The sequence below is a fragment of the Myodes glareolus genome, chromosome 1, assembly GCF_982192425.1.
Source record: "Myodes glareolus chromosome 1, mMyoGla1.1, whole genome shotgun sequence".
NCBI classification, from domain to species: domain Eukaryota; kingdom Metazoa; phylum Chordata; class Mammalia; order Rodentia; family Cricetidae; genus Myodes; species Myodes glareolus.
The window spans coordinates 73,615,930-73,643,434 of NC_142026.1; the positions used below are offsets into that span (position 1 = coordinate 73,615,930).

At 40.8% G+C, this 27,505-nt stretch overlaps 2 protein-coding genes across 8 annotated transcripts in view; both read right to left on the minus strand.

The window, feature by feature from the left end:
• Positions 1–4,858, minus strand: part of LOC148123461 (leukocyte immunoglobulin-like receptor subfamily B member 3) — a 195,635-nt gene extending 190,777 nt beyond the window's left edge. For 2 of the 7 annotated variants that reach the window (XM_087909742.1, XM_087909730.1), the window contains exons 1-10: positions 4,654–4,853; positions 4,457–4,492; positions 3,991–4,275; positions 3,566–3,868; positions 2,977–3,261; positions 2,539–2,838; positions 1,927–2,214; positions 1,488–1,790; positions 979–1,275; positions 477–779 (exon numbers count right to left, since the gene is read on the minus strand). In XM_087909742.1, coding sequence (XP_087765868.1) covers positions 477–779; positions 979–1,275; positions 1,488–1,790; positions 1,927–2,214; positions 2,539–2,838; positions 2,977–3,261; positions 3,566–3,868; positions 3,991–4,275; positions 4,457–4,492; positions 4,654–4,687 — 2,434 coding nt within the window. In that variant the 5' untranslated portion in view covers positions 4,688–4,853. Of the gene's footprint in view, positions 1–476; positions 780–978; positions 1,276–1,487; positions 1,791–1,926; positions 2,215–2,538; positions 2,839–2,976; positions 3,262–3,565; positions 3,869–3,990; positions 4,276–4,456; positions 4,493–4,653 lie in introns of all 7 variants that reach the window. The other 5 variants (XM_087909749.1, XM_087909739.1, XM_087909752.1 and 2 more) reach the window with 4 other exon arrangements.
• A 14,960-nt stretch (positions 4,859–19,818) lies between these two features.
• LOC148123466 (paired immunoglobulin-like receptor B) overlaps positions 19,819–27,505 on the minus strand; it is a 31,155-nt gene continuing 23,468 nt past the window's right edge. The window contains exon 15 of the mRNA XM_087896399.1: positions 19,819–21,408. Within this exon, the coding sequence (XP_087752525.1) occupies positions 21,290–21,408 (119 nt within the window). The 3' untranslated portion in view covers positions 19,819–21,289. The remainder of the gene's footprint in view (positions 21,409–27,505) is intronic.

Consider the following 27,505-nt stretch of genomic DNA (forward strand, 5'->3'; position numbering starts at 1 on the left):
AACAATATCGCTCCCTATCACTATGTCTCTTCTGCAGCCTACCTTCTGAGCCTCTGGTTTCTAGGAACTGTTTAAGAATTTCTGCTTCATAACTAGTAGCTTGGTCATCACCCAAGCTGATAAATGCATGAAGATGCAAGATGCATGGGGACAGAGAGTGAGTACATATTCATAGTGAAGCAACCTCCCTAGTCAGGAAAATCTAAAACCTCTCTGGGAATGGAATTTTGGACACAAGGGGACTGTGGGAAATTTGTAAGGGGAATGATGAGTGGAAGGCTGCCCTATTATTTTATCTCTTATCAGTTTTCTACCTACATTGCAGCTTCTCCAGAACCTTCCAGTTTCCGACCTGGAATCTTTTGGACTCCCATTCAGAAGGTGAGATGATGATTAATACAGAAATTTTACTTCTTAATCTTTACATAGGTCAATTCCTAGGTCAACTATCCTCAAGGAGGTCTGGGTTATCTCACCTGAAACTATGATCTCCACAGGGGCACTGGGGTGTGACAACAGGTAAGGGGATGAACTTTGGGAACCAAAGCATACATAGGAACCCCCAAGGGCCGAGGTCACAGCACTCATGGAGAATTCTGCCTGATTTTGTAAATCTTGAAACTGTGATTTTTGATGCAAATAGGGATGGACTGCACCTTCCTTGAACAGAAGGAAAGTATCCACGGGGACTGATGATTGACACTGCAGGGTCACATTCTCTCCTAAGGAAACAGCAGTGCCTGGATGCACAGAGAGATTTGGTTTAACAGCAGGGTACCCTAAAGAGAAGAAAATTAGTGAGTGAAGGACTGCAGTCATCGTTCTGACGCCCCCTTTCAGAACCTAGTCTCTCTAGATTTTAACAGATAGTCTACTGTGCACTCCCCTGTCCCTAGACCTAGTCCTCTGCCAGATGTTCATCATCTTCACGATGAACCCCAGGCCTCCTCCCAGCTGAACCTGCACTAAAATCCTTACCTGTGATCAGGATGTCCAGAGGATCACTGCGGGCTGACCACACAGAGGAGGAACTGTGTACACCAAGGCATCTATACTGACCACCAACGGAGAAATTCACAGAGCCTAAGGTGAAATTGGCATGGAAATGCCCATCCTGAGACTGATGGGCAGAGACCTGGGTGAGGCCACCTTCCCCCTTCTTGAACAGAGCAAATCTGTCATAACTTATCTCAGAGGAACACTTGAGGATCAGGTTCTCTCCAGGGGCCAGTACAGGGCCTTTGTGGATCAGCAGTGAGGGCTTCTTTGACAGTCCTGTAAGCAGGAGACTCAGGAAGCCATACAGCTGGATCTTTCTATACATTCCACATCTCATCGTGCCAGACAGTGCCATGGCCATTCATACTCTGGGCCTTAGTACTCAACAGTTTCCTTTATCCACCATGGCTTTAAACCTTCCTTAAGGCAGCACAACTTATAGCAAAGACTTTCTGGTGCCAAATATTGAGTAAATGGAACTTCCTTACCTGAGACATGTATCTCCAAAGGGTCACTGGCCTCTGACCACACATGAGAGGTATTTGTATAGTATCCATAACATCTGAAGGGCCCACTCTTGCTAGATGCCGCGGTGATCCCAGGAAAACGAGCTAGGGACTGTCCAGTGTGTATAAGCTGTGCCCTTAGGAACCTGGAGAAATTTTGATCTGCCCCAGTCAAAGTGAACCAATCATATCCTTTAGATGATACACACGTAAGAGTCACATTCCCACCTGGGGTAACCACAGGGCTAGGCAAAGCTGACAAAGTAGGTTTACCATGGTGAACACCTAGGAGAGGAAGAGGCAGCTTGTTTAGTGAAATACAGCCCATAATGTCTCCAGCAGATAAGCTGAGGAAGCACACCTATGGAAGATTATTTTCTGAAAACAGAGGCAAAGATTATGACACTAAGTATCCACTCACCTGTCACCACCAGCTCCAGCATGTCACTGCGTTCTGACCACCCGGCAGAGTTGTAAGAGTAACAGCGATATTTTCCTGCATGATGCTTTTCCATGGATACTATTGAGAACATGGCCTTGTTACCAGGATCTTTTGGAGTTTGACTGTCCCAGGGCGCTGGGCTTCCTTCTTTATTCAGGAAATACATTGGTTGCTCTCCCTTGGTCCCCTCACACAAGATGGTCACATTATTTCCTGAGGCAATCACAGATCCTGGCTCAGCCCTCAAAGTGGGTTTCTTAAGTTTTCCTACAAGGAAGTAGAAGAGAAGGATGTGGGGACAGTCAAACAGTTTCAGAGTAAAGATGAAACTTGCTCTTGATCTTGAACTCTACCCCTAAATAGAAAAAGGACCAATAATGTCATGGGAAGACACATCATTCTCCTGACCCTCCCAGGTTCCATTCTTATTATGCCCTTCCCTCATTTTCTATACAGTGACTCTCATGGTCTGCATACCATGTCAACTGCCTCAGGAACCCTCAATCCTCAAACACATGACACACCATGATCTCCACTGGAAACCTGTGTCTAGTAGAACATGATTCTATAGAGAGTCTGAGGCGCCCTCACCTGAGATCAGAAGTTCCAAAAGGTCACTCCCTTCTGACCACACCTGAGGATTACTTGTGTAATAGCCATAGCATCTGAACCTCCACCTTTGCCCAAAGGCCGTTGGACTCACAGGGAACTTGGCAAAGAACAACCCAGTGTCTTTTTCTTGTAGACACTGACGATACGAGAACTTCTGACTATTCTTAGTTAAAATGAACCAGTTGTATGAATGATTTGAGGTACAAGAGAGTGTCACGGTCATTCCTACAGTCACAACAGGGTCTTTCAGTGGCAACAGTATGGGTTTGTTGTAGACTCCTAAAAGAAATCACATAGAAAATTAAAGGGGACCACACAGTCTAAATTGTTGCCCATGGATTTCCTTCTATGGGAAATAGTGCTTAGCAGTGTTTCTGGAGAGTGACTTCTGGGGCAAAGACTTTGAGTGTCTCTCACCTGTCACCACCAGCTCTAAGGTGTTACTGCGTTCTGTCCATCCAGCAGAGGTGTAAGAGTAGCAGTGATATCTCCCTGCATTCAATTCTGTCATAGATGAAATGGTGAGTTTTGCCTTATTGTTGTAGACTATTTGATTCTGTTGGTTCCAAGGTTCTTGGCTTCCCTCTTTATATATCACATAGATTAGGGTTGTTTGATTTGCCTCACACCAGATAGTAACATAGCTCCCGGTCGTAATCACAGAGCCTGGCTCAACCCATATGGTGGGCTTGTGAAGGTTCCCTGCATAGAAGTAGGAAGAAAGGAGGTGCAACTGTCACTAAAATGTCACAGAGAAAATCACAATTGACACTAACACATAAGCTGATCTTCAATAGCAGAGGTACACATAAAGACCACAAACTTTCATGAATCTTAGATTTCACTATTAGTATCACCCATGGTTTCCCCACCTCAAGATCAGCTGTATCACAAATTCTGTGACACTGAATCCATTAGCCCTGGTTGTCAATCACCCCACAAATCAGGTATTTTCCAGGGACCCTGTGTCAGTTGCAGTTACACTCAAAGTACTGTGCTTCCTTACCTGATACCAGGAGCTCCACTTGGTTACTGGGCATCGACCACAGCTGAGGGCTGCTTGAGGAATAACCATAGCATGTGAACCTCCACCTCTGGTTGGGGGTCACAGGATCCACCGAGAACAGGGCTTCAAATAGGTCAGAATGTATTTTCTGTAAGGGCATGGGACTCGAGAACTTCTCACCATCCTTCATTAGAATGGACATGTGAAATGGCTCTTGTGACACACACTTGAGAGTCACATTCGCTCCTGCAGTCACCACTGGGCTGGGACTGGCTGACAGAGTGAGTCTGCTGGGGAAAGCTTCTAGGAGAACAGAGAATGCCTGTTAGATGAACTTACATGAGAAACACGGGTTTCCCTCTTCTCATATTTGAGAAAGGAGCCCCCTTAAGGCAAATTCAGGGGCTGTGGGAGGGTTCTGTTACCTGTCACTATCAGCTCCAGGATGTCACTTTTTTCTGATGAGCCACTGATGCTTGTATAAGAACACCAGTATTGGCCTGAATTGTGCCATCCAACCAAAGAGATAGAAAACATGGCCTTATTCTCAGTTTCTGGAAGGGCTGTTGATACCAGGTAGTCATGACTTCCTATTTTGTAGAGACGATAATCTTTGGCCTCTGAGGGCCCTTTACAGAAGAATGTCACCTCCTTCCCAGCGGCTACCACATTTCCTGGCACTGCTCTCAGTGTAGGTTTAGAGATGGCCCCTGAAAGAAACTGACAATTGGTTCCCAAGAATTCCCCCTCTGATACAAGATTCTGACCCAGAACCTTTCAAGCATCCCCAACATCAGGCCAAACCTGCTGTTCTCCATCTGCTCTGCTCATGAGTGTTCCTTGATCCCCCCAAAAAGATGTCCAACCTAGGATATCTGGGAAGACACTTACCTGTTGATGTTGGCTTCCACGGGTTCAGGGTCAGTCCTGGAAGAGAGTAACTTGTGAGTGTTTACACTGAAACATGAGCAGGACCTCCATTTCCCAGTGCTTTCTGGAGCTGCTGAGACATCCCGATGGCACAAATCATGATTGTGAGCTGGATTCCTTCTCAGAGAATATTTCTCCCTCCCCATGTGGTATCTCACCAAGAAACAGCAGGACTATAAAAAATGGGGTCATGGCATCTTCCAGTTGCTACAAGTTTGCAGATAGATGATCTCCTTTCCAAACACACAAACACAAAATTTGTGGCCTATGCAAGCTGGTTTCTGATTCCTGTCATGAGGATGTCATACTGGCAGCCCCTGAAGAAGAGGAACTGTTCAAACCAAATGCCTGACCCTTTTCTTCTCGGGTTATGATGGGTTGGTCTAAGGATTTCGTGGCTTCTGTTTCTCTGTGGTTCTTTAGTTTTTGTTTTTCTTTGTGTTTCTGCGACAGAACCTCTTTAACCAAATGCAGGTCTCAGATTTTCTTCTTCTCCATCAGCTTTCTGTGTACTAGTATTACAAACCCAAGTCTGACTATGGTCTGTTCCTGCAGCACATCTCCACTGTAACCACCTACAGCTGCCTAAATGCTCTCAGTCACCACAGACCAGGACTTAACACAAAATAAGTGTCATGGTTTTCTGACCTAGCACCTTCACTTGAGGAATATGTGCTTGTTCTTTTTCTCTTAGCTCTTGGTTCTCCTTTACTTCTTTATCCAGACCAATCTCAAGGTAGTGTCCTAGCCTGTCTGGAAGATGCTTTGGGATATTGTATGAAAGTTACCCAGGGATACAAGAACAATACCTACACTGGCAACATGAAACAATTGTAACAGAAAGAAAGACAAGACTTTATGCAATTCTAGCTGGTGAAACAATGAGTTACATTAGGGCTCTGTAGAAGAATGTCTAAAATCTTAAAATTTTTATATTTTGTTTATTTCTTTATTTGATTGTTTAGACAGGGTGTTACTATGAGCTCTGGCTGTACTGGAACTCACTCTATAGACCAGACTAGAAATAACAACCAGTCTCACACCCAATTGTTGGGAACAGTGTGCTCCACTATGGCTGGAATTATTTGAAATATCTCAGTGGTTATGTCTCTGGAAGAAAAAAAGGCTTTGGGTACAAACTTTAAGTACCTATAGCTCTGATGGGAAACGGATGAACTTAGTAGCATCAGCAACAAGAAAGAATATTGATGGGACCAATGTTCTATAGGTCACGTGTGTGTAATAACAGCTACAGAGACTTTAATAGGACCATAGTGTTGCCATGGTGGAGAGCAGTGTTCTACAACAATGAAAGATGCAGACAGATTCTGCTGGGATCATAGAGAAGAGAAGGAACACACTGAGCACATGTTCCTTTATTTCTCCTGTATGAACATGGAGAAGGCATGCATGGAAATGGAGAAAGAAACGTGGTATGCTCACAGCTTTGATTTGATTCTATTTTGCCAAATAATCCCTCATAGATTGATTGCTCTTTTCTTACCAACATATATGTCTAACATAGGAACAAACTCTCAGCATTCTCTCTTCCTTGTGTTCCTCATTTATTGCTCAGAATCTTTCTGTTTTTTGTAAAGGCTGAACTTGATTTAATGCCTATTCAATCACAAAGGTCTATTCCAAGTTAATGTTATTGGCATCTTAACTATGAGCCTTAGCACCATCCTGATTGTCTAATATCTGTGTCATTTTCACCATATTCATAAGCTCATGAATGCCTGCAATTTGGATGTACAAGAAATGATTTACCCTCAAACTGTTTTACAATGTAGTTGGCATGCAAGAGGGATTTGGTTATATAAGTGTTATGGTTAAAGGGCCCCTCTCTGCTCTCATGTTTTGCAGATGGTTAAAACATTGCATCTAAAATGTAAAGGTCATGAAAATCTGAAGCTGAAAAACAGAACTAAAAACTTCCCCAAAATGAAAGTTCCCAAAATGCACACAGTTCCGTATTCAAGATTAGAGGCTAACTCTGTTCAGTCCCTGAACTTACCCTTGGGAAGGATCATTGCAGGGGGATGTTTTCCTTCATGGTGTCTGAATTAGGGTCAGGGCTCCAAGACTGTTTGTAGCTATGTATGCTCTGTGCTATCTCTGTAAACAGGTTCTACAAATACTTCATATTGCTGTATGCTGCCCACATTGAAAATAAAATAGGTTAATTCCTACATTTATTCACAGGTTTATTGTTTCATGTATAGGTATCAGTTTTGTTGTGGGATAATTGTACACTGTGTGACAAAGTTTTGCTTTGATTGGTGTAATAAAAGGCTGAATGGCCAATCGCTGGCAGGAGGTATAGGAGGGAGAACTCTGTGAAGTAAAAAGGCAAAGTCACCAGTCAGACACTAGACACCGACAGGACACTGAGCTGGAAGAAGGAAGAAAGGTTATGCCATGATAGCTAGGTAGGAGAGATAGGCAGGATTTCTTGGGGAGATAGAAGAAAGGGAGAAGGATCTAAGCATGCAGATTGTACCATAGAGATTCTAGAAGACTCAGAACAAGTCAGAGGTGCAGAATGGAGAAGAGGTAACTGAACCATGTGACACAATATAGATAAATAAAATAGGTAATTTAAGCTCTAAGAACTAAATAGAAACAAGCCTAAACTAGATGCTGATTTTTCATAGTTGATAAGAGTCTTTGTGACATTATTGGGAGGCTGGATAATAGGTCAGAGAAAGACTCCTTACAAATGGCGTCTATTGTGGGGGTAAGTATTTCTACATAATGCCCCATAAGATTTTGAAAAGTATTGCTAGAACTTCAAGCACTATATTGAAGAGGTATGGAGAGAGTGGACAGCCTTGTCGCGTTCCTGATTTTAGTGGAAAGGCTTTGAGTTTCTCTCCATTCAGTTTGATGTTAGCTGTCGGCTTGGTGTATATTGCTTTTATTATATTTAGGTATGATCCTTGTATCCCCAGTCTCTCCAACACCTTTATCATAAATGGGTGTTGAATTTTGTCAAATGCTTTTTCAGCATCTAGTGAGATGATCATATGGTTTTTTTCTTTCAGTTTATTTATATGATGGATTACATTGATAGATTTGCGTATGTTGAACCAGCCCTGCATCTCTGGAATGAAGCCGACTTGATCATAATGGATAAATTTTCTAATGTGCTCTTGGATTCGGTTTGCCAGTATTTTATTGAGAATTTTCGCGTCGATGTTCATGAGTGAGATTGGCCTGTAATTCTCTTTCTTGGTTGTGTCTTTGTGTGGTTTTGGTATTAGGGTAACTGTAGCTTCATAAAAGGAGTTAGGCAGTGACTCTTCTGTTTCTATATTGTGGAATACGTTAAGGAGTATAGGTATTAGCTCTGAATCGGCCGTGGCCCATGACCATACTGATGTATATTTTGCTTATCACCATAGATCCTTCGTCTGGCGAAGGACAGTCGGAGGCCCACATTGGAGCACCGGATTGAGCCCCCCGAGGTCCGGAGGGGGAGCGGAAGGAGGAGGAACATGAAAAACGAAATCAATACTGCGAGGGATGCTGTCACCCACTGATACAAGGGAACGGATCTGATGAGAGTTTACCAGGGCCAGCCGGACTGGGACTGAACGAGGACGTGATCTAGCCAGATTCTCGGAATTTGGCCGGATTCTCTGACTGTGGCTGGCCCGGGGTCTTTCTGAAAAGCCATTGACTATGACACTGGGACCTGTTTCCTCTGCATATGCTGGATTTTGGGGATCCAGTCTGTTTGGACGCTCGCCTTCCTGGACCTGGAGGGAGGGGGAGGGAGCTGGAGCTTCCCACAGGGCAGGAAACCCTGACTGCCCTGGGGGACGGAGGGGAAGGAGGGGGGGAGTGGGGGGAGTGGGAGGGTGTTGGGAGGGGGGGCGGAAATGGAAACTTTTATAATCTAATAAAATTTACTAAAAAAAAAAAAAAAAAAAAAAAAAAAAAAAGCTGGTTCTTGGAGAAAATCAACAAGATTGACAAACCCCTATCCAACCTAATCAAACGGCAGAGAGAGAACATGCAAATTAATAAGATCAGAAATGGAAAGGGGGACATAACCACAGACACAGAGGAAATTCAGAGAATCATTAGATATTACTACAAAAGCCTGTATGCCACAAAATTGGAAAATATAAAAGAAATGGACTTTTTTTAGATAAGTACCATATACCAAAGTTGAATCAAGACCAGGTGAACAATCTCAACAGACCTGTCAGTCGTGATGAATTAGAAGCTGTTATCAAAAAAACTCCCTACCAAAAAAAGCCGAGGACCAGATAGTTTCAATGCAGAATTCTACCAGAACTTCCAGGAAGAGCTAATACCTACACTCCTTATTGTATTTCATAATATAGAAACAGAAGAGTCATTGCAAAACTCTTTCTATGAAGCTACAGTTACCCTAATACCAAAACCACATAAAGACACAACCAAGAAAGAAAATTACAGGCCAATCTCACTCATGAACATTGACGCAAAAATTCTCAACAAAATCCTGGCAAACCGAATCCAAGAACACATTAGAAAAATCATCCATTATGATCAGGTAGGCTTCGTTCCAGAGATCCAGGGCAGGTTCAACATACGCAAATCTATCAATGTAATCCATCATATAAATAAACTGAAAGAAAAAAAGCACATGATCATTTCATTGGATGCTGAAAAAGCATTTGACAAAATTCAACACCCCTTTATGATAAACGTGTTGGAGAGATTGGGGATACAAGAATCATACCTAAATATAATAAAAGCAATATACGGCAAGCTGACAGCTAACATCAAATTGAATGGAGAGAAACTCAAAGCCATTCCACTAAAATGAGGAACATGACAAGGCTGTCCACTCTCTCCATACCTCTTCAATATAGTGCTTGAAGTTCTAGCAATAGCAAGAAGACAACATAAGGGGATCAAGGGGATTCAAATTAGAAATGATGAAGTTAAACTTTTGTTATTTGCAGACGATATGATAGTATACATAAGCGACCCCAAAAACTCTACCAAAGAACTCCTACAGCTGATAAACACCTCTAGTAATGTGGCAGGGTACAAGATCAACTCCAAAAAAATCGGTTGCCTTCCTATACAAACTCTATTACAGAGCTACAGTGATAAAACAGCTTGGTATTGGCATAAGAACAGAGAAGGGTTGGAAAGAGACTTGTTTATGGAGGGGTTCTCAGGCCCAAGGAGAGGTCCCCAGATTCTTCCCTTGGCAGGAGGAGAGAGGTTGCCTGAACTGGCCTTGTCCCATATCCACACTGATGAATATTATGCATATCATCGTAGAACCTTCATCTGGCGATGGATGGAGATAGAGACAGTGACACATATTGGAACACTGGACTTAACTCTCTAGATCCAAATGAGAAGCAGAAGGAGGGAAAACGTGAGCAAATTAGGCAGGGCCAGAGGGCACCTTCATCCGATGATGGATGGCAATACAGACAGAGACCCATATTGGAGCAGCTGACTGAGCCCCCCAAGTTCCACATGAGGAGCAGAAGGAGGAAAAACATGAAAAATAAAATCAGGACCACGAGGGGTGCGTTCACCCACTGATACAAGGGGACAGATCGAATGAGAGATCACCAAGGCCAGCTGGACTGGGACTGAAGGAGCATGTGATCAAACCGGATTCCCTGAATGTGGCTGACATGGGGGCTGACTGAGAAGCCATTGACAATGGCACTGGGTCTTGTTTCGTCTGCATGTACTGGTTGTTTGGTATCCTAGTCTGTTTGGATGCTCACTTTTCTTGATCTGGAGGGAGGGGGGAGGAACTTGAACTTCCCACAGGGCATGAAACCCTGACTGCTCTTTGGACTGGAGAGGGAGGAGGAGAGGGAGTGGTGGGGGGAGGAGAAGGAGTAGGTGGAATGGGAGGAATGGGAAGGAGGGGAGGAAGTGGAAATTTTTTTAAACAAATGAATAAAAAAAAGAAAAAAAATATCCCCAGCTCAGCTGCCTTGCACACTGGGCCTGGGCTGTAGGCGCAACCCGGAAGGAGGGAGTGCCTGTGTTTCAATAGCCAACCTGAGGAAAGGTAGGCCTTCTGTCAGTGAAGTCCCTGCCCAACAAGGGAACCTGACCCGGTATCAGAAGATCCAATAGAGAGCATTTGAAGGAAGAGATGGGCAGACACCAAGGCAAGACCTCCTCCAACAATCTGAAAGACAACATGAAAACACCAGATCTCAACGACCCTACCATAGAAGGACTTGAACACCTTAATCCAGAAGAAGTGGAAAAAAGTGCCATTATGAAATGAATAGAGTCCCTTAAACAGGATATGAATAACTCCCTTAAAGAATTGGATGAGAAGTATGACAAAAAGTTTGAAGAAATGAGTAAATCTGTGAATGATACCCGGGGAAACAAACAAACAAATAAAAAACAATCAAACAGGTAAAGGAAACATTTCAAGAATTGAAAACTGAAATGAAGGCAATGAAGAAAAGAAAACACAAACCGAGAACCGGCTGGATATGGAAAACCTAGGTCAATGAATGGAGACTACAGAATCAAGCATAACCAATAGAATACAAGAGATAGAAGAACGAATCTCAGATTCTGAAGATACCATAGAGAAAATAAACGCTCTGATCAAAGAAAAGAGCAAATCCAACAAATTCTCTTCACAAAACATTCAGGAAATCTGGGACATAATAAAAAAACCAAATCTGAGAATAATAGGGATTGAAGAAGGAGAAGAATTGCAGATTAAAGGCCCAGAAAATATATTCAACAAAATTATGGAAGAAAACGATCCCAACCTAAAGAACGATATTCCTATGAAGGTTCAAGAAGAATACAGAACTCTGACTAGACTGGATCAAAAAAAAATCCCCTCACCATATAATAATCAAAACACAAAACGTACAGATTAAAGAAAGAATATTAAGAACTGCAAAGGAAAAAGGTCAAGTAACTTATAAAGGTTAACCTATCAGGCTTACACCGGTCTTCTCTATGGAAACCATGAAAGCCAGAAGATCCTGGATAGAGGTACTGCAGAAACTAAGAGACCATGGATGCAAACCCAGACTAATATACCCAGCCAAGCTATCGTTCACTATCAACGGAGAAAACAAAATATTCCAGGATAAAAATAAATTTAAACAGTTTGTAGCCGTAAATCCAGTCTTACAAGAAGTAATAGAAGGGAAATCACAACCCAAGGAATCCAATTTTGTCAACACTGCTTACAAGAACCCAGACATCTGCTGACCCTTCACAAATACAACTCAAAGAAGAGAAACACACAAACTCTACACACAAACAAACACAATAAATAATAACCGGAATCAACAACCACTGGTCATTAATATCACTTAATATTAATGGACTCAACTCACCAATAAAAAGGCACAGACTAAGAGATTGGATATAAAAACAGGATCCAACATTCTGCTGTTTACAAGAAACACACCTCATCCACAAAGATAGACATCTACTCAGAGTAAAGGGTTAGGAAAAGTTTTTCCAAGCAAACGGACTTAAGAAACAAGCAGGTGTGGCCCTTCTAATATCTAACAAAATTGACTTCAAACTAAAATCTATCAGAAGAGATAGAGATGGACATTTCATACACATAACAGGAAATATTCATCAGGAGGAAGTCTCAATCCTGAATATCTGTGCCCATAATATAAAAGCATCCACTTATGTAAAAGAAACACTTCTAGAACTCAAGGCAGTCATCAAACCACACACACTAATAGTAGGAGACTTCAACACACCTCTCTCACCAATGGACAGGTCAATCAGACAGGAACTCAACAGAGAATTAAGAGATTTATTGGCGGTATTGAATCAAATGGACTTAACAGATATCAATAGAACATTCCACCCAAATAGGAAAGAATATACCTTCTTCTCTGCAGCTCATGGAACCTTCTCGAAAATTGACCACATACGCGGTAACAAAGCAAACTTTTACAGATACAAAAAAATATTAGTAACCACCTGTGTCTTGTCAGATCACCATGGATTAAAGTTAGAATTCAAAAACAATTCGAACACCAGAAAGTCTACAAACACGTGGAATTTGAACAGTCAACTACTGAATCACCCCTCGGTAAAGGAAGAAGTAAAGAAAGAAATTAAAGTCTTTCTTGAATTTAATGAAAATAAAGGCACAACATACTCAAACCTATGGGACACAATGAAAGCAGTGCTAAGAGGAAAGTTCATAGCACTAAGTGCCCAATTAAAGAAAACAGAGAAAGCACACATTGGAGACTCAACAGCACACCTGAAAGCTCTGGAGAAAAAAGAAGCAGACTCTCCCAGGAGGAGTAGAAGACTGGAAATAATCAAACAGAGGGCTGAAATCAACAAAATAGAAACACAGAAAACAATCCAAAGAATCAACGAAACAAAAAGTTGGTTCTTGGAGAAAATCAACATGATTGATAAACCCCTATCCAAACTAATCAAACGGCAGAGAGAGAACACTCAAATTAATAAGATCAGAAATGGAAAGGGGGACATAACAACAGACACAGAGGAAATTCAGAGAATCATTAGATCTTACTACGAAAATTTATATGCCACAAAGTTGGAAAATGTACAAGAAATGGATTGGTTTTTAGATAAATACCATTTACCAAAGTTAAATCAAGACAAGGTGAACAATCTAAATAGACCTGTTAGTCATGAAGAATTAGAAGCTGTTATCAAAATCCTCCCGACCAAAAACGCCCAGGGCCAGATGGTTTCAATGCAGAATTCTACCAGAACTTCCAAGAAGAACTGATACCTATATTCCTTAATGTATTACACAATATAGAAACAGAAGAGTCATTGCCAAACTCTTTCTATGAAGCTACAGTTACCCTGATACCAAAACCACATAAAGACACAACCAAGAAAGAGAATTATAGGCCAATCTCACTCATGAACATCGATGCAAAAATTCTCAACAAAATCCTGGCAAACCGAATCCAAGAACACACTGGAAAATTATCCATTATGATCAAGTAGGCTTCATCCCAGAGATGTAGGGCTGGTTCAACATATGCAAATCTATCAATGTAATCCATCATATAAATAAACTGAAAGAAAAAAACCACATGATCATTTCATTAGATGCTGAAAAAGCATTTGACAAAATTCAACATCCCTTTATGATAAAGGTGTTGAAGAGGTTGGGGATACAAGGATCATACCTAAATATAATAAAAGCTATTTACAGCAAGCCGACAGCTAACATCAAACTGAATGGAGAGAAACTCAAAGCTTCAATGAAAGCTTTCCATTGAAATCAGGAACACGACAAGGCTGTCCACTACCCCATACCTCTTCAATGTAGTGCTTGAAGTTCTAACAATAGCAATACGACATCATAATGGGATCAAGGGGATTCGAATTGGAAAGGAAGAAGTTAAACTCTCGTTATTTGCAGACAATATGATAGTTTACATAAGCGACCCCAAAAACTCTACCAAAGAACTCCTACAGCTGATAAACACCTTTGGTAATGTGACAGGGTACAAGATCAACTCCAAAAAAATCAGTTGCCCTCCTATACACAAAGGATAAAGAAGCAGGAAAGAAAATATGAGAAACTTCACCTTTCATGATAGCCACAAATAGCATAAAATGTCTTGGGATAACTCTGACCAAGGAAGTGAAAGACCTATTTGACAAGAACTTTAAGCCTTTGAAGAAAGAAATTTAGGAGGATACCAGAAAATGGAAAGATTTCACTTGCTCTTGGATTGGGAGGATCAACACAGTAAAAATGGCAATTCTACCAAAAGCAATCTATAGATTCAATGCAATCCCCATCAAAATCCCATCAAACTTCTTCACAAACCTTGAGAGAATAATAATCAATTTTATAGGAAAAAACAAAAAATCCACAATAGCCCAAACAATCTTATATAATAAAGGAACTTCTGGAGATATAACCATTCCTGGCTTCAAACTCTATTACAGAGCTACAGTATTGAAAACAGCTTGGTACTGGCATAACAACAAAGAAGTCGACCTATGGAATCGAATAGATGACCCAGATATTAACCCACATACCTATGAACACTTGATTTTCAACAAGGGATCTAAAGGTATACAATGGAAGAAGGAAAGCATCTTTAACAAATGGTGCTGGCATAACTGGACGTCAACCTGTAGAAGAATGAAAGTAGATCCATATTTTTCACCATGCACAAAAATCAAGTCCAAATGGATTAAAAACCTCAACATTAATATGACCACTTTGAACCAGAGAGAAGAGAAAGTGGGAAGTAGTCTACAAGACACAGGCACAGGAGACTACTTCGTAGGTAGAACCCCAGAAGCACAGACAATAAGAGAATCAATGAATAAATGGGACCTCTTGAAACTGAGAAGCTTCTGTAAAGCAAAGGACACCGTCAAAAAAAGGCTACCTTCTGACTGGGAGAAGATCTTCACCAACCCCTCATCAGACAAAGGTCTGATCTCCAAAATATACAAAGAACTCAAGAAACAAGACACTAAAACTCCAATTAACCCAATTAAAAAATGGGGTGCTGATCTGAACAGAGAATTCTCAACAGAAGAATTTCGAATGGCCAAAAGATACTTAATGTCATGCTCAACATCCTAAACGATCAGGGATATGCAAATCAAAACAACTACGAGATACCATTTTACAATGGTCAGATTCACTAAAGTCAAAAACACTAATGATAGCCTATGCTGGAGAGGATGTGGAGAGAGGGGAACACTCATCCATTGTTGGTGGGAATGCAAACTTATGCAGCCACAAAGGAAATCAGTGTGGCGGTTTCTCAGGAAACTGGGAGTCAACCTCCCTCAAGACCCAGCAACAACACTCTTGGGATTATACCAAAGAGATGCCCTATCATACCAGAAAAGCATTTGTTCAACTATGTTCATAGCAGCACTATTTGTAATAGCCAGAACTTGGAAACAACCTAGGTGCCCCTCAATAGAAGAATGGTTTAAAAAGGTGTGGAACATATACACATTAGAGTTTTACTCAGTTGTAAAAAACAATGACATCTTGAATTTTGCATGCAAATGGATGGACATATAAAATGCTTTACTGAGTGAGGTAAGCCAGACCCAAAAAAAAGGAATATGGTATGTACTCACTCATAAGTGGATTCTAGCCATAATTAAAGGTCTTTGAGCATATTATTCGTGATCCTAGAGAAGCTAAATAAGAAGGTGAACCTGAAGAAAATCATGTAGTTATCCTTCCGGAGATTGGAAATAGACAAGAGTGCCATGCAACCTTGGGTCCGTGAGGGGTTGGGGGGTGTTGGATGGGGAGAGGGTTAGAGAGAAGGGAGTGGGGGAGGAATGGGGAAAGCTCGGAAGATTCGGATGAGGGAAGGGAGGAAGGATGGATATGTGAGCAGGGAAGTATATTTCTCAACTAAGGGTGTCATTTTAGGGTTTACAAGAGACTTGATTATAGAGGGGATCCCAGGTCCAAGGAGACATTCTCAGATTTTTCGCTGGATGGAGGAGAGGGTGCCTGAACCGGCCTTGGCCCATAACCATACTGATGAATATTTTGCATATCACCATAGAACCTTCATCTGGCGATGGATGGAGATAGAGACAGAGACCCACATTGGAACACTGGACTTAACTCCCTAGGTCCAAACGAGAAGCAGAAGGAAAGAGAACGTGAGCAAAAAAGGCAAGATCAGAGGTATTCTTCACCCGTTGATGGAGGGAGATTGAGACAGAGACCCACATTGGAGCACTGGACTGAGCCCCCAAGGTGTAAATGAAGAGCAGAAAGAGGAAGAACATGAACAAGAAAGGCAGTACCGTGAGGAGTGTGTTCACCCACTGATACAAGGGGACTGATCTAAAGAAAGTTCACCAAGGCCAATTGGACTGGGACTGAACGAGCATGTGATCCAACCAGATTCTCTGAATGTGGACAGATTCTCTGAATGTAGCTGGATTCTCTGAATGTGGCTGACACGGGGTATTTCTGAGAAGCCATTGACAATGACACTGGGACTTATTTCCTCTGCATATACTGGATTTTTGGGATCCAGTCTGTTTGGATGCTCACCCTCCTGGACCTGGAGGGAGGGGGAAGGAACTTGAACTTCCCACAGGGAAGGAAACCCTGACTGCTCTTAGGGATGAAGAGGAAAGAGGAGAGGGAGTGGGGAGAGTGTGAGGGTGTTGGGAGGAGGGGCGGAAATGGAAACTTTTATTAATTAATAAACTTTAAAAAAATGGAACAGCCAAAACATAGACTGGAGTGATAGGCTGGACTTCCAGGCAAAGAGATGAAGAGGAAATAATTGAGGAATGCCAGAGATGTCATCAAGATGTAGGAAGAGTTGAACACACATAATGGGAGAGAGAGAAAATTCTTGTGATAATATGTAGATTAACAATAATATGGGTTAATTTAACTTAAAAGAGCTAGTGGGTCATGCCTAAGCTATGGTTGACCTTGCATAGTTAATCTACATGTCATGATTTGTGAGATGACAGTCCAAAGGGACGTCCAATTGCACAGTTTCAGTTAAAACGTCACACTGTACCAACACCTGACAGGAGAACAGCCAGCAACTCATATAGATAAACTAAGATTTTAGCTCCATCTCAATATCTATTGATTTATATCAAAAATACCAATATCAAGCTTCATTTTCCCCTTAAATATGTATCTGCTCACTTTCTGTTTCTATAACTTGACCATCGACACTCTATCCTTATAAAGAAACCTGGTTAACTTAGCTGATAATTTTGGAAGATATAAGTTCAGCATCAGGTAACTTCACCTGCTCATACTCTGATGATGATGATGCTGTTTTCCGTGCCACTTAATGCTAGAGGAGCTAAAAGGAAATGCCCAGGTACAGAAAAGAAAACTATGGTAGACATTGAATTGTGTACCAATATATTCCAATAAGAATTCATCAGGGTCTCAGGGAGTTACAGTAATAACTTAGAAGGATAATACTCATATGTATTTAGTGTTCTCAATTTAGGCATGATGTTAAAGATCTCTCCAGGATGTACATTCACACTGTAAGTCCATATGTCAGCTTGTAAAAATTAACCGGCAAGCCCAATGAATGAAACTATTCATTGGGAGCTATGAACAAACATTTGTTCATGCTAGATAGGGAACATATGATAGATTAAAATGAGGAGACCACAAAAGTTGGGAGTTGTTAGAGGAACAAAAAGAACTAAAAGGCAGCTGAATCACTAAATTCAATGACAGAATGGGTGAGGTTTCACATCTAGAATCCTGGAGTGCTCTGAGCAACCTGTAGTCAACACTTTAGATAGTAGTCTTTCAAAGTTAGCACAGCAACCAGGAGACAGAAACAGGGACAGCTCTCAGGACAGAATTTTATAGAGTTAATGGCAGTAATAGCAGGGAAACAAGAGCTAAAGAAGACCTTGCTATTCCTGAGTTGCCTAAGGAGTAAATAGGACAATTACAAGACACAAGATCATAGGAGAATGAGGTTTCTGGAAATGCTGACAAGACATAACTGACCCACTGAAGGAAGTTCATGGCCAGGGTTGTGCTTTAGTTTCCTGTAAATTTGTTGCTCTGATTTCCTCACTGTTAGAGAAGGCTCCTCCTCCTTATCACCCTTCTTCATCTAAACCTCACCAATGCTTCCTCTTCCCCCTTAACAAGTTGATCACAGCATCTCTTCATCCACTGCAGATTCTATCTTAACATTTCAGGTGCTAATGCTCACTGGAGGAAAGTCACTACCTTCCATTTAAGAAAAGGATAGCATAAAACTATTCACCTCAAGTAGACCATAAACTCCTTGCTCCTTCCATAGGGTAGGATTATGCTAACTCCCTTTCTTTCCAGGTTACTGTTGGAATCTATCTGGTGATTTGGAGGACTTTTACAATCTGACTTTCAATCCTCACTTTGAGAAAAAGTCAATAGAGTGGGTTAAGAAAATTAAGGCTTAACTGAAAAGCTCTGTAGAAACACAATATTTTATCATCTACTTAAATAAAATTTAAATAAAATTTGAATAGAGCTGAAATACTGAATAATTGAATAGATGGATAAGTCCCAGAAGCAACTGGTTATTAAACAGAATTTTCAGGATCAGAAATTTTGGAGTCACAATTGTCAGTCAATGGGAACCCAGAAGAACCCAAAATAATGGTACAAGGTACTGTCATAAATTTTGGTTTCTCATCAAAAAAATGAAGATATTATGGACTTTGGTTATAGATAATTAAGAAATCAAGCTGAAAATGATCTGGAATTTTCCTATTTTCACTGGATTCATAATCCAGAATATGTAGTATAAACTGCTAAGGGAGGAAAGTCAACAACAATCCTACCATCTGTGAAGATTATGACCTATAATACCTACTGGAAAGGCTCCATCTGCCTATGGTGCAGCAGTGACACGAATGTGTAGAGATGGTTCGTTTGTGTTTTAATAAATAAAGCTTCCCTAAAGTTTGGAGAGTAAAATATCCATACTGACAAGCCTTACATCCAAGGCTTGGTGGCACACTCCTTTATTCCCAATAACCACACTAGTTTGTCATAGAAAACATGCAGTAGTGGTGCACACCTTTAATCCTAGTACTAGTGAAGAGTATAAAAGAAGAGAAGACAGCTCTTAGACACAGTTCCATTCTGAGATTCCTGGAGGCAGCATCGTTATTTCAGGCTGAGGTAGAGGTAAGAGCCAGTGGCTGGCTGTTTTGCTTTTTTGACTTTGAAGTTGAACCCCAAATTCTGTCTCTAGGTTTTTATTAATTGTGCTTCATTACTGTTTTCTTATGTCATATTAGATATGTTCAACAGAATAGCATCCATGCCTTGTACTATAAAACTGGGTCAGAAATCCAAGACAGGAAGAATTATGCACCCTAGTGTGAAATCTGCTAGTTTTATTTTGCTAAATTCACATGGTGTCATACTGCATTAGTTATGTTTATATGAACGGATGAGTACTGGGCTCAGTGTTAGTCAGGCATTTTTGTATCAATTGAAAATAATAAATTGAGAAGACAAATGTGTAGCTTGTAAATGTGAGGAGAATAAGTAACCATGGAATGCTTTGACCTAATCAGCACATCTGTATCCCTCTCTCTATGGTTCAGGGAATGTTGAAGAAGAAAGGTGAGGGAAGAAGAGTAGTGCTGTCAAATACCATCTCCTGAACACATGCCACAGTGTAGGAATGTGCTCATAGTAAGTGTGGTTGCCTGTACAAAACAGGCATAATCTTAAGTGGTTAACATGCAAATATTGTTAAATGAGGGGGTCAAGGATCTCTCTGTGTTACATTTCCTGCTACTGTGATAAAATACATAAGTAGGAAGTAGAAACAGTTTAATGCATAAAATACTTATGTAGCTCACAGCTCCATGGTACATTTGATTAAAAGAGAAATCAAGTCAACAGAACTTTAAAGCAGCCAGAAGCATTGTATCCACATTTGAGAAGCAGAGAAGGATAAATGAATACATGCTGGAGCTGAGTTCACATTCTTCATTTAAACACACCAATATCTCCTTGTCCCAAATATAGTCTCAAGCACAGTTAATTTTGGACTTCCCATATCTATCACCTTAATGAAGATAATGCCTAAGAAACATATTTACAAGTTCAGGAGCCATGAAGTTCTGACCAGGCTCTCTATACCTCTACTCTGACTTGATCATTTTAGGTCCTCATGCTCACCTTCTCCTTCTTGGCAGTGTCTTACTTTTATCTCCATTGGGTTCTGCATCTTGAAAACCCCAAGTACAAACTCCAGTTTTCACACAATTAACAAAGACAAGGGATTGTAAAAATGGAGTGTACACAATTGCCCTTAACAAAGCAGCTGGGATGCATAAGACAAGTGTCTCCTCTTCATGGATCTCAAATATTTCAATAATCAATTGAGGACTAAACAAATAGCTTTCATTGTTAGAATTCAAAGATATATCAGGGTTTGTGGTATTCTACCTCCTCACACAGAAACAGTCAAAGAGGGCAAATGTGGCCATGTCTGCTATTTTCACTGCTCCTTGGCTTGCATTGTGGAACTAACTGATTTTGGAATACAGGAAGAAGCTGAGACATCATGGTATCCATTCAAAGGATTATACACATAAATCAAAAAATGTCATAGAACAGCCCTTATCTAAGAAAACATTTTTCAAACTACATCATGAGTGTGCCATCAGATAGTTCCTTTAAACAATAGACGGCAACTTTTTATAAATAAGCAGAAACGTCGCAATGAGTGTGTGTAGTAGGATACCTAAGTCAGAGTACAAAATGTGGGGCATCATTTATATTCAGCTATTTTAGAATTTGGGAATCTGAATTGTGTCCATTAATTTTTTGTTGTTGTTATTGAGTCAAATTCCATCTTCCTAGTAGTACATCAACCAAAGCAGATGCTCATAATAGGGAAAGTGATAATCTATAATAAAGTAAAGTATGAAAAGAACTGGGGAAAGCAGAAGATATACAAAGATCAGGACCAAACCTCACTAAAGGGAGAAGAATTTCCCCTCTAAAAAGGAGTCAAAGGAAAAATTCTTCAAAGTCCCCAGCAAGGTAGATTGTACAAGCCTTAATGTGGTGATGGAAGAGCTCTCCAACCCAACATTTTGATCCTTTCCTGCATCAAAACATATGTGATTCCTGGATCTCTTCTTACAAGTAATACCCAATTTTAAACTTTAAATTTTCTTGTGAAAAAAAAACACCAAAGATCCACAAATTCATTTTTCAGAGATAGTAATAAAGCAAGCCTGTGTCCATCTCTCATTTTCACTTCTAGGATGCAGTCAAGGTCTTCTCTGTCTGTGGCAAGACTCAAACAGCAAAATCCAAAGTACTATGAGAATCAAACCAGAAGTGCTCATCCGAATGATGTTCTCCACTGTGTAATCTTGAGACTGTGAGGCTGGAAATTGTGGACAAACAGGTCAGGACCATCCATACCTACCAGAATGTAACTATATTTCCACTCTCAGTACCTCCCTCCTGTGTACATAATTTGACCTCCTGTTTACATGCCCAAACCAGAATTTTCCTTACTCAATTATTGTGGCTTCTGATATATTTTGTGGTTGGCTGGTGGTCTCAGGCACTCCTGAGAAACAAAGGAATGATCATTGTGTGAAGTGCTCAAGAGAACTGATTCTTTTGTGAAGTTGTGCATTTTTATTTCCCAGAAATGCATATTATACTCATGACAGTTATAATGATGATATGGAAAAAACCGTGTCCCTGGTATAGCAGGCTTTCTCCTGGGCGTTTACTTGATTACATCAGCCTGACTATGCTTTGAGTTTAGTACTTGTGGACAAGATACTTCTTTCTAATCAAGTGTATTGTTTTTCAGAAAGCTAAGATGGAAAAATTACAGCATCCCAATATAAAATAAAGAGACTTTTCTATGATCCCAGCTCTGCTATAGTTAAAATCCTGGAAGCTAATTTCCTTGGATATTGGTTTGCACTCATTCACCGGCTGTGATTCCCAAGATCAAGGCACAGACTTGTCCTGAGGATCCCATGAATATGAGTTACACAAAATAATGACAGTCTGGGTTCTCTGCCTGCACTCAAGTCACCCAGTTTCCATGATGCTTCTGTTTAACATCTCATTCTCTAATCATCACATCAATAGTAGCAAAAACAATGCAACCACAAGAGATTAAAGATGTGCTCACAATGTCCATGAAGTAGAAATGCTCTAATAAGTAGGTAAGCTAAATCAACAAAGAATAGGACACCAACATGCCTGTAAAATATATTATTTATACCTGTGTCTGGGGAGGTTATGGACTCTAGATTAGAAAAAAATGCTGTTACATTGCTAAACCAATGTGATTTCTGACTTCATTCTAAGTGATTATCTTTATACCCGCAAGTAAGTTTAGCTTTGTCCGCTCACCAAAGAAGCATCTTTTTCTAAAGATGAGGATGAGTATAAAAATCCACAACTGGTCAAAAAGGAAATAAGATGGCTTGGTGTGCCCAATCCAAATGGGTTCTCCTACAACACAAACTGTGTCTATAAAATATAGGAATCACTCAGGAAGAGAGGTAGAAAGGAATGAAATTCAACAGCCAGAGGAATGAGATTCCTGCTATGCACTAGAGAATTCTAGGCAAGAGAGGGAAGTCACACCCATGAAATTTAAAAAGTATGGTTGCCTAAAGAAGACCAAAATAATGACCACCTGGATTCTATAGTCTATTGCTCCTCCCCCTCTACATTTAAGCTTAGGAAGGTATGAAGCCAAAGAGAATAGGATCCCAAAAAGCCAGTTCATGCAGTAGAGACAAATCCCAGTGCCATTATCATTGGCCCCTCAGGTGACCAGGAATGTTCCTAACGCTGGTCTTTCTTTCTCCTATCCCATCCTGCCCCCAAACCTGCCTTTTTCGTCTGTGAGGTCCTGTAACTCTGCAAGAGACCCTGCTCCTATCCTGAGGGGACAGGAGAGGTGAGTCAGTGGGAACACAGCAGGATAGCCAGAAGTGTCACTCTTTGGGACCTTCCCAGGAAGACAGAATCCAGGTCCCTCAATTCCCTAAGCTTTTCTGGCTATCCAGTGGAGTGTGTTCCTGCTACTGGCCTTCTTTATCCCATCCCACCCTGTCCCCAAGCTCACCTTTTCATCTACCAGGTCCTTGGAATCCCCAACACAGCCCGCTTCAGGGCTGAGGGGACCAGAGAGCCTACAAAGAGTGAGGAGTATTCCTGCCTCTGGACCATCTTTCTCCCATCCCACCCTGCCCCCAAGCTCACCTTTTCCTCTGTAAGGTTTTTGGAACCCTCAACACAGCCTGCTTCAGGGATGAGGGGACCAGAGAGGTTAGTCAGCACCCACAAGCCAGTGGGCCAGAACATAGGGGCCCCACCACAACTCCCCAGCTTTTCTGGCCAGCCAGCTGGTAGTATCTCTGCTGTGAGTGTCACTGGTGCTAGGTTTTCCCCCAAGCCTGCCTTTCGCATGCAAGGTCCTTGGAATCCTAAACACAGCCTGCTCCAGTACTGAAGGCAACTAAGAGAGGGCAGACCATGAAAAACTCCCAAGTACTCAGTGAACCACAGCAAAGATTGGACCAAGGCACCAAGACTCTGCTGGCTTCATTTGATGAATGAGGTGGGTAGGCACCAATGCAAGAATTCCTCCAACATCCTGAAAAGCAACATGGTAATACCAGAATTCAGTGAACATGCAACAGGAAGGCTTGAATATCCTAACCCAGAAGAAGTAGAAGAAAATGACTTTAAATGTAACCTCATGAAAATGATGGAGGCCTTTAAAGAGGAAGTGAAAAACTCCCTTGAAGAAATGGAATAGAAGACAAACAAAAGCTTAGAAGAAATTAATAAATACCTCAAAGATACTCAAGAAGAAAGCAAACAAAGAGGTAAAGGAAACAGTTTCAGACTTGAAGACCAAAATGGAGGTAATAAAGAAAAAACAAACTGAAGGAAACTGGATATGGAAAATCTGGGTAAATGAGCAGGAACTACAGAGACAAGCATAAACAACAGAATACAAGAGATAGAGGAAAGAATCTCAGGCACTGAAGATACGATAGAGGAAATGGACTCATTGATCAAAGGAAACATCAAATCCAACAAGTTTTTAAAACAAAATATCCAGGAAATCTGGGACACCATCAAAAGACCAAAACTAAGGTCTCCTGTGTCCATGGAATACAAGTTGTCCCTATTTCAGTGCTGAGGAGTTCTATCCAGTGATGGCTGAGGAGGTCCAACCAGAGGGGTGAGTCTGGACTATCCGGGGCAAACTGTCTCGGAAGAGAGCACAGCCTCCCCCCTCAGCTTATGCTGCAGGATCTTCTGAGTACCACTGGACCCTACCCTTCCACCAAGGTTTCCCTTATGTCTCCTGTGTCCTTGGAATACCAAAATTCCCTATTTCAGTGCTGAGGAGTTCCATCCAGAGAGAAAGAGATGGGCAGGCGCCAATGCAAGAATTCCTCCAACAACCTGAAAGGCAACATGCCATCACCAGAATCCAGGGATCACGAAACAAGAAGAATTGAACACCCTACTCCAGAAGAAATAGAAGAAATCGACTCTAAGCGGAATTTTATGAAAATAATAGAGGAACTTAAACAGGAGGTGAAAATTTGCTGTAAAGAAATGGAAGAAAAGTATAACAAAAAGATTGAAGAAATGAGTAAAGAAATGGAAGAGAAGTATGACAAAAAAGTTTGAAGAAATGAGTAAATCTGTAAATGAAACCCTGGGAAACTAAGAAAAGACAATCAAACAGGTAATGAAAACAGTTCAAGAATTGAAAACTGAAATGGAGGCAATGAAGAAAACAGAAACTGATGGCTGACTAGCAATGAAAAATCTAGGTAAATGAACAGAGACTTCAGAAACAAGCATAACCAATAGAATACAAGAGATAGAAGAACGAATCTCTGACTCTGATAACACCATAGAAAAAATAAATGCTCTGACCAAAGAAAACAGCAAATTCAATAAATTCTTATCACAAAATATTCAGGAAATGTGGGACACAATAAAAAAATCTGAGAATAATAGGGGTAGAAGGAGAAGAATTGCAGATCAAAGGCCCAGAAAATATATTCAACAAAATTATAGAAGAAAACTTCCCCAACCTAAAGAACGATATCCCTATGAAGGGTCAAGAAGCATACAGAACACCGAATAGACGAGATCAAAAAAAAATCCCCTCACCATATAATAATCAAAACACAAAACATTCAGGTTAAAGAAACAATATTAAGAGCTGCAAAGGAAAAAGGTCAAGTAACTTATAAAGGTAAACCTATCAGACATACACTGGACTTCTCTATGGAAACCATGAAAGCCAGAAGGTCCTGAAAAGAGGTACTGCAGAAACTAAGAGACCATGGATGCAAGCCTAGACTACTGTACCCAGCCAAGCTATCATTCACTATCAATGGAGAAAACAAGATATTCCAGGAAAAAAAAAACAAATTTAAACAATACGTAGTCACAATCCAGCCTTACAGAAAGATTTAGAAGGAAAATCACAACCCAGGGAATCCAACATTGCCAATACTTTCTACAATATTCGGAGTCAACAGCTACTGGTTATAAATATCACTTAATATCAATGGACTCAATTCACCTATAAAATGGCACAGACTTAGAGTTGGATACGGAAACAGGATCCAAAATTCTGCTGTTTACGAGAAACACACCTCAACCACAAAGACAGACACCTACTCAGAGAAAAGGGTTGGGAAAAGTTTTTCCAAGCAAATGGACCTAAGAAACTAGCGGGTGTGACCATTCTAATATCTAACAAAATCGACTTCAACCTAAAATCAATCAGAAGAGATGGAGATGGACATTTCATACTCACAACAGGAAATATTCATCAGGAAGAAGTCTCAATCCTGAATATCTATGCCCATAATATAAAAGCACCCACTTATATAAAAGAAACACTTCTAGAACTCAAGGCAGTCATCAAATCACACACACTAATAGAAGGAGACTTCAACACACCTCTCTCACCAATGGACAGGTCAATAAGACAGAAACCTAACAGAGAAATAAGAGAATTATTGAAGGTATTGAATCAAATGGACTTAACAGACATCTATAGAACATTCCACCCAAATAGGAAAGAATATACCTTCTTCTCTGCAGCTCATGGAACCTTCTCGAAAATTGACCACATATGCGGTAACAAAGCAAACTTCCACAGATATAAAAAAAATTAGTAACCACTTGTGTCTTGTCAGATCACCATGGATTAAAGTTAGAATTCAACAACAATGCTACCCCCAGGAAGCCAACAAACTCATGAAAGCTGAACAGTCAACTACTGAATCACCCCTCGGTCAAGGAAGAAATAAAGAAAGAAATTTAAGTCTTCCTTGAATTTAATGAAAATAAAGACACAACATACTCAAACCTATGGGGCACTCTGAAAGCAGTGCTAAGAGGAAAGTTCATAGCACTAAGTGCCCAATTAAAGAAAATGGAGAAAGCACACATTGGAGACTTAACAGCACACCTGAAAGCTCTAGAAAAAAAGGAGCAGACTCACCCAGGAGTAGAAGACTGGAAATAATCAAACTGAGGGCTGAAATCAGCAAAATAGAATCACAGAAAACAATCCAAAGAATCAATGAAACAAAAAGCGGTTCTTGGAGAAAATCAACAAGATCAATAAACCTCTATCCAAACTAATCAAACGGCAGAGAGAGAACATGCAACTTAATAAGATCAGAAATGAAAAGAGAGACATAATATTGTTGAATATATTTTCTGGGCCTGTGATCTGCAATTCTTCTCCTTCTTCTACTCCTATTCTTCAGTTTGGTCTTTTTTTTATGTCCCAGATTTCTTGAATGTCTTGTGATGAGAATTTTTTGGATTTGCTGGGGTTTTTTTATCAGAGTGTTTATTTTCTCTATGGTGTCTTCAGAATTTGAGATTCGTTCTTCTATCTCTTGTATTCTATTGGTTATGCTTGATTCTGTAGTCTCTGTTCATTTATCTAGATTTTCCATATCCAGCCCGCCCTTGGTCTGTGTTTTCTTCATTGCCTCCATTTCAGTTTGAAATTCTGGAACGGTTTCAATTATCTGTTTGATTGTTTTTCCTTTGTTACCTAGGGTATCCTGGATATTGAAAGTAGACAAGATTGCCAGGCAAACTTGGATGCACAGGGCGGGGTGGAAGTAAAGGGAGATGATTACAGAGAAGGGAGAGGGGGAGGATTGGGGATGACTTGGGGAATGGGATGGGGGAGGGAGGAAGGATGAATATGGGAGCAAGGAGTTATATATCTCAACCAAGGGAGACATTTTAGGGTTTGCAAGAGACTTTATTCTGGAGGGGTTCCCAGGCCCAAGGAGAGGTCCCCAGATTTTACCCTGGGCAGCAGAGGAGAGGGTGTCTGAACTGGCCTTGACCTATAACCATACTGATGAATATTTTGCATATCACCGTAGACTCTTCATCTGGCTATGGATGGAGATAGAGACAGAGACACA